The sequence below is a fragment of the Oenanthe melanoleuca genome, chromosome Z (assembly GCF_029582105.1).
Source record: "Oenanthe melanoleuca isolate GR-GAL-2019-014 chromosome Z, OMel1.0, whole genome shotgun sequence".
NCBI lineage: Eukaryota > Metazoa > Chordata > Aves > Passeriformes > Muscicapidae > Oenanthe > Oenanthe melanoleuca.
In genome coordinates this window covers 49,301,395-49,316,652 of record NC_079362.1, presented here as the reverse complement: position 1 = coordinate 49,316,652, position 15,258 = coordinate 49,301,395, and the positions used below count along the sequence as shown (strand labels likewise).

General features: G+C 35.3%; 1 protein-coding gene across 2 annotated transcripts in view; it reads left to right on the top strand.

Annotated features, from left to right (window-relative positions):
• RIC1 (RIC1 homolog, RAB6A GEF complex partner 1) overlaps positions 1-15,258 on the top strand; it is a 45,884-nt gene that overhangs the window by 28,407 nt on the left and 2,219 nt on the right. For both annotated transcript variants that reach the window (XM_056513218.1, XM_056513217.1), the window contains exons 8-23: positions 206-294; positions 1,112-1,256; positions 1,714-1,762; positions 2,861-3,013; positions 3,342-3,545; positions 4,975-5,013; positions 5,283-5,393; positions 5,987-6,076; positions 6,695-6,855; positions 7,866-8,004; positions 9,025-9,141; positions 9,917-10,645; positions 10,969-11,127; positions 11,227-11,360; positions 12,334-12,620; positions 13,383-13,577. In XM_056513218.1, coding sequence (XP_056369193.1) covers positions 206-294; positions 1,112-1,256; positions 1,714-1,762; positions 2,861-3,013; positions 3,342-3,545; positions 4,975-5,013; positions 5,283-5,393; positions 5,987-6,076; positions 6,695-6,855; positions 7,866-8,004; positions 9,025-9,141; positions 9,917-10,645; positions 10,969-11,127; positions 11,227-11,360; positions 12,334-12,620; positions 13,383-13,577 — 2,801 coding nt within the window. The remainder of the gene's footprint in view (positions 1-205; positions 295-1,111; positions 1,257-1,713; positions 1,763-2,860; positions 3,014-3,341; positions 3,546-4,974; positions 5,014-5,282; positions 5,394-5,986; positions 6,077-6,694; positions 6,856-7,865; positions 8,005-9,024; positions 9,142-9,916; positions 10,646-10,968; positions 11,128-11,226; positions 11,361-12,333; positions 12,621-13,382; positions 13,578-15,258) is intronic.

The following is a 15,258-nucleotide window of genomic DNA, read 5'->3' as shown; positions in this document are numbered from 1 at the left end:
TGGTATTTTGGGTCCTCTGAAGCCTTCTGGAAAGCATCTTAGGAATTTGTTTCATAAATTTTTGACTGTTACTTGATTCAACATCTCTTTTTATCTGTTAGATGAATTTGTAACTACCAAGAGAAAAAGTAGTTTTTCTTAGCCTCTTGAAACTGATAAGAAATCCAAATGGTCTGTAGTCTAAAGCATGTGTAATGTCTTCCAGTGGCTCTGTGCAGGTTTATACGATAGATACCACCACTGGCGCCATGCAGTTTTCTCATAAATTAGAACTGACACCGAAACAATATCCTGGTGAGCTACTTTTATTGCTAGAATTTTCCTGCTTTTTTTAGAGTCTAGTTTATTTTTTATCCTTGGCTAGTTAACTTCTGTTTATTTGTTTGCATAATCACTGATATTAATAGTATTTACTTCTGTCTGTTTATAGTAATTAACTCTTGTGTCTTGGCACTTTAACTGCTTGCATTTTAATTAATTTTTGGATATGTTTTGTATATGAGGGTTTGGGTAGGTGGTTTGTGGTTGTTGTTTATGGGGTTTTTTAGCTAATTCTTAATCTTGAAATTATTTTTTCAATTACCTGAGAAAATAAGAGGTTACTGTCAAAACTGATAATAGATATAATAGAACTGTGAACTAATTTGAAACAACTGACATGTAGGGTACAGAAAAATACTGAGTAATGCAGCATCCTTTCTGCACTACAGGGTATTTTTTCATGTAGTATTCTGTGCTTGAGTGTGAGGAACATACCAAGTGGTTAAATTGCATCCTCAACTGAAAATGTGTGTCAAGTTTTACAGTTGTGTTAAGTGCCTCTATTGTCCGAAAAATAATTTAATCAGAATTCTGGCTCTGTGGTTGTGTTATAGCAGTATATGTACTTCTGGCATGTTTTCTTATATTCTTAGCTTTTATGAAGCCAAGCATGGAAGAAATAATTTTTTGTTTGCTACTTTCTCATTTTGAGATTGTCAGTTTGATGAATGCATCAGTTAATTGAAAAATCAAATATTTACTTCCATATATTTTTGTTTATACTCTTACGGTGAAACCAGTTGAAGGACTTTCAGTGCTTTCACTTATTTTATTGTTTGCTTTTAAACAGATATTTGGAATAAAACAGGACCCGTTAAACTAATCAGATGGTCACCAGATAGCTGTGTTGTGATGGTGACCTGGGAATGTGGAGGTTTGTCCTTATGGAGTGTTTTTGGTGCTCAGCTTATCTGTACTTTAGGAGGTGATTTTGCGTGAGTATTTTTAATGACATTGTAGAGTTTATTAGAAGTTTTTGTTTTTCCAACTGAAACCATATAATTAGAAATTAATTCACCAAATTAGCTTTTAAAAAATATTTTTCCTTTATAATTTCTTAGGTATTGAGATGTCATTGGAAAATATTTAGGAGGGGATCATTTAAATATAAGCAAAAATGTATTATTTTCATTTTTTACTGGTCTTCTTATCTGTAAAAGATTAACTTAGAAGCAAGCTTGAGCAAGCAAATATTAAAATTCTCTCAGTGCCTTTATTTCAAATAGTTTATGCTAGACATCTGACAGTTGCATTGCCTTTTTTGTTGTCATGGATGTACCATGTGAGATAAGGTTCAATATAGAACCGCATGAAAATACAAAGATAGGAATTTAATTTACTTTTCTGATGGAGTTACTTGCAAACTCAGACTTGTTCTGTTATGTTTTTAAGGTATCAATCTGATGGTGCCAAAAAGGACCCTCTAAAAATCAGTTCCATGGTAAATATGAATGTAAAAATACTGTAATAGCATGGCTCTTAAATAGGATAATACTGTAATAGGGTAGTTTAAAATTGTTTCTAGTATAACAGATTTTCAGAAAATCTCTTTTGCTTAATTCGTTTTCATATTAAGATGCCTTTACTACACTTCTTAACTGCAATGTTGCATTGAAGGCAAAAGGGACAGCTGATGATTTTTTTTTTTTTCATTATGTATGCATGACATGCCTTTTCTTGCCTTTGCTTTTAATATTAAAAATGAAGACTTTGTTTTTCTAAATTTTTCTTTTTTATCTGATGTTATATTTCAGAATGCAGATCAACACTAATTGTAAACTCTCTTCTCTCAAATTACTAGCTGGCCTTTGATAGTTAAAGTAACTTTACTCAGATACTAGTTAACATTAAATCGAATCCTGCTAGTCTATAAAATAAAAAAATAAATAGAATAAATTAGAGTAAATTTTAAATTAGAACAAATTTCAAACACATTCTACGAGGCCTCATACAAACCATGGTGAATTTTGTATAGTATTTCTAAAACAATTTAGTTTATTTATCATGACATAGTTTCTGTGAATGTTGACAACTCTATACATGCATCCCAAGTGGAGGTACATATATGCAATGACAGTACCTTTTAAATGTACCTTTTAAAACATTTCAAATACTGAAATTCTGATATAATTGAATTAGATTAAATACTGCCAGTGTAATTTTGGAAATCAGGATTATTTCACATCCGGCTCTGTGGAATTTTGTTTGTTGCCCTAAACTGCGAACTAAATAGTCTTCATTACTTACGTGGGTGTCTTTGCATAATGATACTTCATTTAATCATTATTTTTTACATAAGACAGGAAATAATTCAAGCTAGATTCCTACTGTACCTTGTGAATTTTACTGTTTGATTCATATAATGATACATTTTAGGACAACAAAATGTATGGATTTTTTCCAGGCTCATGTATATTATAAGATGAGTTACAGTAAGTTTCTGTAGTTTTTGTTTTATAGTAATATATAGAGTTATATTTATATATATGTATGTAGAGTTGGGTTGGGGATTTTATTGTTGTTATTCTTTTACCTACAGACCTGGGGATCAGAAGGGTATCATCTCTGGGTTATTGATGGGAATTCTTCTTCAAACATTAAGCCTGAAAGAAATGCAAATAATGAAACTCAACAGTTTGGTATTCTGCAGTTTCAATTCATCAAGAGTGCACTCACTGTTAATCCTTGTATGGTAAGTATTTTGGTGATAAATATATCCTTATTTTAGGTCATAGTTCCTGTTTTAGGTGACCTCCGAGTTGTTCTCTGCAGCCATTAGAGTAGTCTTTCTTTTTTGTCATAGAGCCTTTAAAGTGACACTGAAAATATTGCTATGCAATACTATAACATAAAACCTGTTAGTACATAGTGATACAAAAACTGAGAACTGCCTCAATGGTTGTTTTTCATATTGTTTACTTAGAATCGCTTAATATATTGATCATGTGTTTCCCTTTGTCTTCTGTATGTCAAATTCAAAGTTGCTTTTTTTCTTTTGTTTTGTTTTGGTTTTAATATAGAGTAACCAGGAACAAGTCCTCCTTCAAGGAGAAGATCGCTTATATTTGAACTGTGGAGATGCAGCACAGACTCAGAGTCCCCGAAATACTTTGGCACACTCTGAACATAACCACAGCAGGGAAAGAGGCCCATTTTCAGATGGCAGTTTAGATTCTCAGGGTTTAAGCACTTTACTAGGACACCGGCATTGGCATGTTGTACAGGTAATTGATCCTGGTTGCACGTATGTGCTTTGTGCTTGCAAGAGTTTGTAGGAGTAGAATATGCAGCTGATCTCCTCATTCTCTGCCATACCTTTTTCCTCTGGTATGGGACCATTACCTTTTTATTGTCTCTGGGGATTTGCCATGGTACAGCTTTTTCTTATTGACAAAAGGTAAAGCAACATTGGTCCTGTCAGCTTTGTGGCTGTGAGTTTGCCTCCTAGCCGATAAAAAGTCTTATGACTTTGGGAAGGAGTAGTTAATTACTTTCCTGTGCTTTGAAAAGGAGAATATGTGCAACACTCAAGAAATCATTTAGGTATTTGTTTTGTTATTTATGCTTTAAAACATATTCAGCTGATGAATACAGCCTTCACACTCCAGCAGTATTTTCAAGCATGAAAAATGGCATCTATTTAAACATGTAACTAAAACTTCACAGTATCAGGCTTTCAAAGAAGTAATTGCTTCCAGGGTAGCAATGGGACTTCTTCTATTTTCACTGTAATATAAATTAAAGGATAAATATATTTTAATTTGTAATACTAATGTGTGTTCTTCCACGCTTGAATTGGTGACACGTTTTAAAAGAAAGGTTTCTGAAAGGTCCCCAATATTTTCTTCTTCACTTAGCACATAAATCAGTAGTATTAAAAAGTATTTGATTCTAGGCATGTAAGGCAGGTTCTAGATACTGTTGAATTTCCACTTTAGCTAGGTAGGTAGCTCTTCTGTCTTCTGAAACTTGTATAGGAGGGAGAGGTCTTTGTTCTGTGGTAAAAGTAAAGCTAAAACAATTAGAATTACTGTGGGGAGCAAGATATCCATGAAAAAGGACAGTGGCTGGGTCTCAAGAGTACCTACCTGCCTTGTGTCAGATCAGAGACTGCAGTTTGAAGCTGGATTTTTATCATACCATGTGACATGAAAAATCCAGCATTGAGATTTTATCTGACGTATTCCAGCCAAGTTCTCTCATAAAAAGGCTTTTGGATATATTGGTGTGTATATGTGACAGGATTAGAAATTTCATCCCTATACTGGAAGTCCTGCCTCAAGACTGTATTTATCAAAACCTTTATGTTCCTGTGAAAGATTCCCTTGGAGAGGGAAGTAGCTGGGAGGAGAGATGAGCAAATTGTGACTATTCATCTGAAATATGGTATTAGGTGGTGTATGTTGTTAATACATTTTGGTGTTTCGTGTATTGAAAACAGGGTAACGTTTAGGCATCAGTAACTTTTGGTGTGGGGCCAGTAATTGCATTTAAAAACAAAATTTCAATATTAACTACCTTTTTGATAGTGTTTTGAAAAAAATTGCTGATATTGTCCAAAACCCTTTAGAATATTACAATTTATCAGTACTTTAATTGTAGTTGATATAGTCATATAGCAGTTTTGGTTTTCTCTCTTTTTTTTTTTTTTAGATTCATAGTACATATCTAGAGAGCAACTGGCCTATAAGGGTGAGTTATTTTAAGAATACGTTCATATTTATTTAAAAATGTTGGAGGGTTATAATTGTCCATTAGGATTGGCTGAATTCTGAAAATGAAATCATTATTTTACATTACAGAAAGAAAACTGTGTTAGTAAAGTATGAAGCATGAAGATACTTTACATGTTTTGAGTCTGATATTATATTGCCTTATGTGCCGTATTTGGATAGGATATATCATTTAAATAAGTTTTCTTTTGAGGTTCTGGTAACTTTTTTTTTTTTTCTTTTTTACAGTTTTCAGCTATTGACAAACTTGGACAGAATGTAGCTGTTGTTGGCAAGTTTGGTTTTGCACATTATTCTTTACTCACCAAAAAATGGAAGCTGTTTGGAAACATTACCCAGGTGGGAGGTTATGGAATTTTTTTCTGGTGCACAGGGAAGATTTTATTTGTTGGGCTGTGAGACTTGGACAAAATTGAAAGAGTATCATTTTCAAGTAAACAGCCTGTAGACACACTTGGGATTAGGAATGCTGGTTTTACATGTGTTTCTCATAAAGTGTCTGAAACACAGATCTTGTGGTTTTGACACACTAATTTGTGTCTGAGTATTTGCAGAGTATTCCAAATTTGAGTGCGTATAGTCAGACAGTTAATTCCATTTGTCTTATCTGAGAGTTCGTGTGACAGCTTTGGATGCAAAGCTTGTAAATTCTGGTGAGAAACACATTTGAGAGAGTTCAGGGATGCCATTAGCATAAAGAACTGTGGAACTGTATTTTGTAGGATGAGGTTTGTCCTTCACATACTACTCTTTAATACTTTGGTTTTTTAAACATTAAAAACATATACATATACATAGTCTTGCCACTCTGAGTAAAGTTTATAGAGATTATGCATGTCTTTCAGAAATTTCCCATACAATGTACATGTCTGTGTGTGTAAGTATATAAAAATACATACCTGTATGTCGTCTGCTTGCTTTTTTCTTTTCAGGAGCAAACTATGATGGTAACAGGTGGCTTAGCATGGTGGAATGACTTCATTGTTCTTGCATGTTATAATTTAAATGATCACCAGGAAGAGGTGAGATACTTTTCTTTAAAGTAAATATACAACGATTAGAATATCTGATCTGTATGACAGTAGTATAAACATGAAAAATATTGTGGTATTATAAGCATGTTTATACACTATAAACTTTAGTAGCACTTGGTCATATTCAGAGTTTATATATTAATATATAAGTCATTCTTTGCAGAAAATTTTTGTTATTGCTATTAAAAACTTTTCTGCTGACTACTGTGAATATACTCATTGTTTTGAAAATTTGGTGACATTTTTGCATGTTAGCACAAAGTATGTTGTGAGATACTTGTTTACATTGTTTTGGGACACTTTTGCAAGCTTTTAAACCTTGTGGGCAGAGGAGATTTACTTACTTATTGCTTTTTAAAACTGAATTAAATTCCTTCCTTATGATTGTTGTTCAGTACTTCAGATTTGGCTGTACTGTGCTTTAGAGGCTTCAGATGTAATTATAAAATGCAGTAGGTAAAATACTTGATGAAACAAAACTCAGTAATATGTTTTGGTAGAAATTCTTGGCAGCCATTCTACAATAAAGAAAACAACCAGAATTGGAATTACTATTAGCTTGTTGGTAAGCAGAACTTGTATTCAGACTACTCCTTTTCCTTGCAGCTGAGAATCTACCTGCGAACGTCTAACCTTGACAACGCGTTTGCTCACATCACCAAAGTGCAAGCAAACACATTACTACTGAGTGTTTTCCGGGACATTGTGATATTGTTCAGAGAAGATTGTTCCATTTGCCTTTACAGTATTGAGAGAAGGTCTGAGGGGTGAGTGTCACTGTTAGAGTGCTTTTGCAGTAAGGTACCTGTTGATGTCTTCTCAGTCTGAGTAAATTCTTACAATAATACAAAAGTGTGTGATAACTGGTGGAGTTGGATTTTTAAAATACAGTGGTAAATGTTATCTCTATGCACAAGTTCATGAGTGTTGTCACTTGCATGCTGATAGGCACGCTAGGTGTGGAGGTAGGTAGTGACTGATGCATGCACATTTCCAGCTCACTAAACAAATGTGTTTCAAAATTATAAGAATTTGAAAACTGAATATGAATAGGAGAAAAAGGTACTAAAAGACACCCACATATTTGAATATTTTAAAATAAAAACGTGTTTCTAACATTAGAAGCCGTAATTAGTGAAAGGAAGGTGGCAGCAGGCTTGCAAAGATGAAGAGAGGAAAGGTTTGGTCTTGGTGTGGTCGGGAGGAATTGTTTCAGTGCAAAAGAAGTAGCAACGTAAGATATGCCAGATACTCTCAGACAATTAAGGTTTGTGAACCTAAGGAGGAGATAAAGATTCAGAGTTAGGGGGGTTTTTTAAAGTTCCTAGGTAGGTGATTTTTCTTACAGTTATGGTATCTTCTTTTTAGCAAGAAGGGATCTTTTTGTGGTAGAAAAAAGCAAGTTGTTGATGAACTTTAGAGAAAAATATTTTCAATGCTTTTTAAGAAAGCTCCTAACAGAACCCAGCGCTGGAACTGTCTTGGAAGGGTTGATAGAGTCATATTCTGAAGTGTCTGGTATGATCTTCTACGCACTCAAAACTGAATTTCCCAAACTATCAAGATAACTAACCCAGTTTAGGTTTGTTTGGTAATTTTACATAGAGTAGCTATGTGGGCATTTCTGCTGATGCCTGATTAAAGGAATGTCATTTATTCTGTAGAGCAAACTGTTTGCTAAGGGTAAGTTGCTTATTTTCATTAGGTTTATTTCAAGGTAGTTATTTCGTGTTAAGTACTCCTGTAAAATTTCTAAATGTAGTAATTTTCCTTTCAGTCTTAATCCTACTGCCAGTATCCAAATTCTTCAGGAAGTGTCCATGTCTCGGTACATTCCTCATCCTTTTCTTGTAGTGTCTGTTACATTGACATCAGTGAGAACAGAGACTGGCATCACCCTGAAGATGCCTCAGCAGGTAACAAGTCTCAAAATTTGAATTGGTGCCTGAAATTGTTAGCTTACTTTTTAAAGGTTACGTGGTTGATAAATCAATCATAAATTAGTTGCTCTTCTTTGTGGTAAAATCCAGAATGTGTTTTTTTCTGATGTTCATTATATAGACATTTTATCTTTGAATTGGGGGTGAGGGGGTGGATAGAAGAGTAAGAGTTTAGATTTTATTTCATACCTTCTCTTGTTAACTTGAAAAGTTTGGGACCAAATCTTGGTGGACAAATTAAATTTAACTCTGTCAAGGGTATGTTATTAAAAGTCAAAAACCAGAGCAATCCATGGCATTAGGAATTTCTTTTTTTGCAACGTCTCCATTACTCAAAGAATAAATAGAAAAAATTGAGTAATGGCATGACGCTATAAGGTACTCTTTGACAATTCTGCAACAGCCAAACAACGGCTTAAAAGGTAAAGAGCCCTGTCTTAACTTTGAAATTTAGTCAGGGCACTGAAAGCACATTTAAAGAGATTTTTGTTGTCTGGGTTGCAAGCAGAGGATGCTTAACTGAGCAGAATTCTTGCCTTTCTTGACACACCTTACTAAAACAGTTCTTCTTTAACTACAGCTAAATAAAAATTCAAGATGCTGTACAAGTGTAGCTCAAGTCTTCTTGGCTCAGCTCTTGGGTTGCATACCAGTGTTAGTCTTTGCAGTCAGATACTGACAATCATATTGTGATGATAAGAATACAGAGCTTTATTTTTCTTAGAATGCTGGCAGATTGCCCATTTTAAGACACATAGTTGGAAAAAGTCCATGAAATGAGTCTGGTGAATAAGAAACCTTCCAGTATTTACTCCTTTCCACAAGAACTGGTTCTTGATTTTTCTGAGTATTTCTATATTGAATGCAGTTGTTAGTCGTTTCTGTAAAGTGGCACCTTTAATTTGCACTTTTTTTCCTGGGTTTTTATTGTGGTTATGAGTAAAATTGTAATTAAAAAAACTTAAATAATTTGCATAATATTCTTTCTATCCATAGGCTTGTGAAGCTGAAAGCATTATGCTTAACTTAGCAGGACAACTCATCATGTTGCAAAGGGATCGATCTGGACCCCAGATACGAGATAAAGATAATAATCCTAATCAAAGAAAGCACGTGAGTAAATATATTTGGAGTATTGCATATGTCTTCAAAGATGTCAGTGATGGAAGAAGCCATGCAAGAGAGTGTTCCAGACATAAAGAAAATAGGACTACAAGCAAGGCAGCACACTTACAGACTGAATTGTTATCTGAAAGTATATTAGCATTTGCTTGTGTTTGCTAGTTATATTGAAATGAAATAGACAAGCTTTAAGAGTAAAGATACTGCCCAAAATTTGGTATGTATCAATAACAGAAAATTTCTAGTCTGTCTAGAACTGTTTTATTTGTTTATGGAACATTATCATTTTTGCAGACTATGTTTACAAAGTTTTTGGAAACAACAATATAAATCAGTTATTGAACTTTCTTCTGAGCTGTTGAAAACAAATTCTATGTGAAACAAGCACACTGGGAGAGTGAAATTTGGGAAGTTCAGATAAGGATTTGTCAGTTCTAGATTCAACTTGTGGGCTAACTGAAGAAGCAGAGAGCAGTTTTTTATTTTTCACCTTTATTCTTATCTCTCTGCTTCCTGACTAAGTATTAAGGAGGTTAAAAAAATGGAAGAAATGTCTTGAGTTAACGGAATTATTAAGTGGTCTTTTGTCACATGCTAGGATGCATATAAGAGGGAAGCAGATTTGTTTCTTCTTTGTTAGAAGAATAAAATGTTTGAAGACAGTAGTTCTTAGCTGAAAAATAGAGTTCTTGTAAATAAGGTAAAAATAAAAGGAATAATGGATACTGATTTTTTAAAAAAAAATTTTATTTTTCATTTTAAACAGCTGCCTTTTTGTGCTCCAGTTGTCCTAGCCCAGTCTGTTGAAAATGTATGGACTACTTGCAGGATTAACAAACAGAAACGCCACTTACTGGAGGCTTTGTGGCTCAGCTGTGGTGGGGCAGGTATGAAAGTCTGGCTTCCCCTGTTTCCCAGAGATCATCGAAAACCGCATTCGTTTCTGTCAAGACGGATCATGCTGCCTTTCCACATCAACATATATCCATTGGCTGTTTTGTTTGAAGATGCCTTGGTTCTTGGTGCTGTTAATGACACTGTGCTCTATGACTGTTTATACACTCAAACCAGTGCTAGAGAACACTTAGAGGTTCTCTTTCCTTTCTCCATTGTTGAGAGAACCTCTCAGATCTACCTCCATCACATTTTACGCCAGCTCTTGGTTAGGAACCTCGGTGAGCAAGCCTTGCTTTTGGCCCACTCGTGTGCCACATTACCATACTTTCCTCATGTACTAGAACTGATGCTTCATGAAGTGCTGGAAGAAGAAGCTACCTCGCGGGAACCCATTCCCGACCCTCTCCTTCCCACTGTGGCGAAGTTCATTACAGAATTCCCCCTCTTCCTGCAGACAGTTGTTCATTGTGCTAGGAAGACAGAATATGCCCTGTGGAATTACCTTTTTGCTGCTGTTGGAAACCCGAAGGACTTATTTGAAGAGTGCTTAATGGCCCAGGACTTGGACACAGCTGCCTCTTACCTTATTATCCTACAGGTAATGGCATCAAATATATTGCAAGAGTGATGATATTTACTAAAATTGTAGTATTTTAAAAATAATGTCATACCAAAGTTGTGCATGTTCTACAGATTTTTAATTTAACAGTTTTCTGTTGATATGATGTCCAGTTATGAAGGGTGGTAAGATCTTGAAGTGTAAGTAGTTAGTTTACTGTTTTAAATAGGAAAACAATAGCATGACATTACTGTTTATAATCTTCGGTATACTTGAATGTGAAGCGGTGTGGCTTGACTAAATAGAACTTCGGATGCTCTATAGTAAAAATAAATCACTTAATTATGCTTTGTTGCTTGCAGAATATGGAAGTTCCAGCAGTTAGCAGGCAACATGCTACTCTCCTATTTAATACTGCCTTAGAGCAGGGAAAGTGGGATCTCTGTCGTCATATGATTAGATTTCTTAAAGCCATTGGCTCTGGAGAAACAGAAACACCCCCAGCTACACCAACAACTCAGGTTTGTGATGAGAAAAGTAAATACTGTACATCAAGCCTTTTATGATTAATCTTGTTATATATCATGTTTGAGTGTATGTTCTGGTTTTCTTGGTTTTAGGAACCTTGTTCAAGTGGTGGCTTTGAATTCTTCAGGCATCGCAGCATTAGTTTATCCCAATCAGCAGAGAATCTCCATAGCAAATTTAATTTGACAAAGACACTGAGTATGCCCTCTGGCCCATCTGGAAAAAGGTAATGTCCTCTCCTTCCCCACTTTATTAGGTACAGGACTAACTTTCTTAGCAATTTAAGGTATAGAAATAAATTATATGATAGATTTGTCATCATCTCCTTCTACATCTTTTGCATTTATCACTTCACAACTTTTGTATTGTTTGTGTCTCATAACGTGCTTGGGAGAATATGTTCTCACACATGTAAATATATGTATGTGTGTTTGTTTGTATACACAGGCATGCTTACATAGATATTGCTGACCAAAAGACTTTGGATGTGGTGGTACACATTACATGTGTAGTAATTTAAGCAGCTAGTGAGACCACATGCTTCAGATTTAAGGGATCTGTTTTGCTGAAAAATACATTTTGGACGGCTCACAGTTCACAGCATCATAGTGTACTGCTCTGCTGCTCTGTACATCTTGATGTGGCAGTGCATTTCCATGCTACAAATAGAACCTTTTATGCCTTGGGGTGTACCCTCTAAAGCTTCTGTATACAGAATTGATGTTGATAAGGTATTACAGTTCAGAAGTAGTATTGAACTGAAATTGATTATTCTCTTTTCCTTGGTGTTTTTCCCCCATCCTGATTTTTAAAACAATCCTAGTAGAAATTCTGAATTAATAATTTTTAATAGAGAGTACGGCCTTAAAGGTTTTGATAGGAAGGATTCTAGGCACCAATAGCTGACTGTTTCTCTGAACTTTGAAACATCATCTGCTTTTTATCTCTTTTTTATGCATTGCTAATAGTTCAATGCTCAGTAAATACTGCAGCTGTTGTAACTTAAATCCTACCTGTTGAGGCAGTGGGATCTTTTAGAGAATATAGACAGCAAGGAATGAGGGAAACTGATTCTGCTGTTATATAGAAAGCTCCCCTTCTATTACTCTGGTGTACTCTTGATGTTCTGCAGTTGTGGCCAACAGCCTTTGCAACTCAGCTTTATCAGTGTTCTCTTGGCTGTTCTGTGCTGTGTGTAGGTGGAGTAAAGACAGTGACTGTGCCGAGAACATGTACATTGACATGATGCTGTGGCGGCATGCTCGGCGTCTGCTGGAGGAAATCAAGCTGAAGGACCTTGGCTGTTTTGCTGCACAGTTGGGCTTTGAGCTGATTGGCTGGTTGTGCAAGGAGCGAGCCAGAGCTGCCCGTGTGGAGGATTTTGTGTGTGCTTTGAAAAAGCTACACAAGGATTTCCTCTGGCCATTTCCAGTTATACCAGCATCATCCATTAATTCACCTTTCAAGAATGGAAAGTACAAGACAGGTACAATAACATCTGTTTGGTATTAACTAGACTTACCTCCTGCAATGCTACATCTGTGAATTTCACTTTGTTCTGCCTCTGTTCAGCCAAGATAAGAACAGGCTGAGGCTTGCCACCTGCACAGCTTTCTCACACAGTGTATTATTTGAAGAGATTCTCTTTAGAATAGACACTATCTCTTGTGTTATTATCATTTTTGTTGAAACCTGCTTTCTCAGGTGTACTGAATCAGACATCAATGCAGATGTTGAACTGAGCAATGGAAATTGTCCAGTGTAAATTCTGCTGCAGAAAATTACTAAAATCAATATCCTTTTGTAGTCTCTAGTTGAGCTTTTGATTAACTTTTTAAAAATTAAATAGTAATGTAAAGTTTGAAATCTCCTTTATAGATGGTAAGAACTTTGAAGACTGCTGTAAACCTCCTTTATATTATTGATCTCTCAGTTCACTACCTTATCTCCATATGGCAAGGTTGGCATTGGCTGCCAAGTCTTTCTCTTCTTAGTAGTAACATCATTATTTACTTCTATTGTTCTAACTCTTTATTACATCATACTTCTTTTATGCCAGTGCTCACATATAAAGCTGATCAGAAATTGCTGAAATGCCTAACTTGCTGCATTTCCTTGTATTTCATTGGTCCCCTGAATATTGACTTAGATGCAAGTTTTAGCTTCCTGAAATGCCTGGAGAGAACTGTCTAAATGTCCTTTTGGATAATTACATGACTTTTCTATGGTGTGTTTTAATTTTTTTTAGCTGTGGGGGAGCAGCTACTAAAATCTCAGTCTGCAGACACCTTTGTAAACATGGAAATGGATCAGGGGGTTTCAAACACACCTCGCAGTCGTAGCTGGCTTGGTACTATCAGCTCTTCTCAGCGAGAGATTGACACTGTTTCATCCCATGGTCCACACATGCAAGATGCATTCCTTTCTCCTTTGCTAAGTAAAGGTTAGTCACTCTTCCTTCTGTCTTCTCATTGGAAAAATGTGAAGTGTGTGCCTGTATTTTGATATTTGTGTCACTGCTGCATTGTTGCTTCTCAACTGCTGGTAAAAAAAATTCAGGGAAAAAAAGGACTTACTGAAAAGTGAATTGAATCTTTTACAACAGAAGGATAATGCCCATGTTGTGCATCACTAAATACATGAAGTTGAATATGAAATAGATATTTACTGAAGTTTCTGTCTGTGGTGACAGCTTCAAGCTCAGTATTTTTGCATCTGGCTAGGAAGACTGCCCTGCATTGTGGATTTTTGTTCCTTTGTCTCTTGCATGGATCAGCCTCTTGCAGGGGTTGGAACAACTCTAATTGCATGAACTTTGTGCGTTTGGGTTTCTTAAGAGTGATATTAAATACATTACTTATTGAGGAAGTTGAGGAAATTAGACACCTATATAGTTATGGTTTTTTCCTATGGTTTTATTTAAATTGCTTTTTAAAAGCTGCAGTGTATGATCAGCTTACTAAAAAAGAGAAAGTGTACTTGGTATGTATTTTTTCTGAACACAGAAAGAGATGGGAAAAGTTTTTCAGACCATCCTAGTATTTTTAAAATCTAATTTTATTTTTTCTTATACTTCCTCTTGTCCTTGAGCATAGAGCAGTGTTTTTGACAGTATCTTAATCGTGTTATTCCCACTCTATTAGGGCAAAGATCTAAGTACACAGTGCGCGCTACAATCTCTTAATTTAAAACTGTAGAGCCTTCTGTGAGATTCAGACCATTTGGAGATCCTCTCTGTCTGCTTGGGCATGGTCTCATTTTATTTTCACTCCTGTTTCTCTTGTTTTTTAAATCTGGACACTGCAAGAAAATGAGTGTCTCTTTTCATTGCACTGATTTTACTGCTGTCTGCAGTAAAATTTAGCAGTTTACTACTGCTCTTTCTATAAACAAGTATATTGGGCTGGATGAAGAACCTTTGATTTCAGTGGACTTCGGTACTCATTTTGAAGCAGTTATTTCTAAAGAAAATAAATTAATAGCCTTTAAAACATTACAAGCTGAATTCTAATAACAATTTCACAAATTACTAATGCAGCACTGGTATTCAGGGGCAAGAAGATAATAAAATAACTTTTTGACTTCCTAAACATTTCCAATAAAAGATGCATCTGCTTTAATATGAAAATCATTCTTAAGAGTTGGTGCCTTTGTGACTCACCCCTGTAATGGTTTTAGCTTTGACGTTGCTGTTCCTTTGAAAATTCTGTTACTGCATGTGCTATTCATGTTTGTACTGGAAATACTTCTTTTTGTAATTCATCCAGGTAAATATTTGCATTCCAAAGCATTCAAAATCTTCATGGTTTTGTGTGAAGAAAGTAACTTTATATTGAAACTTCATTTTAACAAAATTAAGTAAGCAGAATTTTAGACAGACTGTAACCCTTCCTAGACTTAATTCTAGGACTATAGTATGCAAGATGCTGTATTGGTGCTTTTATGATGATTGCCAGCACATACCTAGGATCTCTTACTGATAATAATTCTCCTGAGTGATTTTTACTGGATAGAAAAACTGTTGCATTCCTGCAACAGTAGTTCTGCCGTCCAGTGTGACAAGAAGAAAGCTGAAGCAGGATGGACAATATGCCTGAAGTAACTGATACTCCATAAAGCATTAC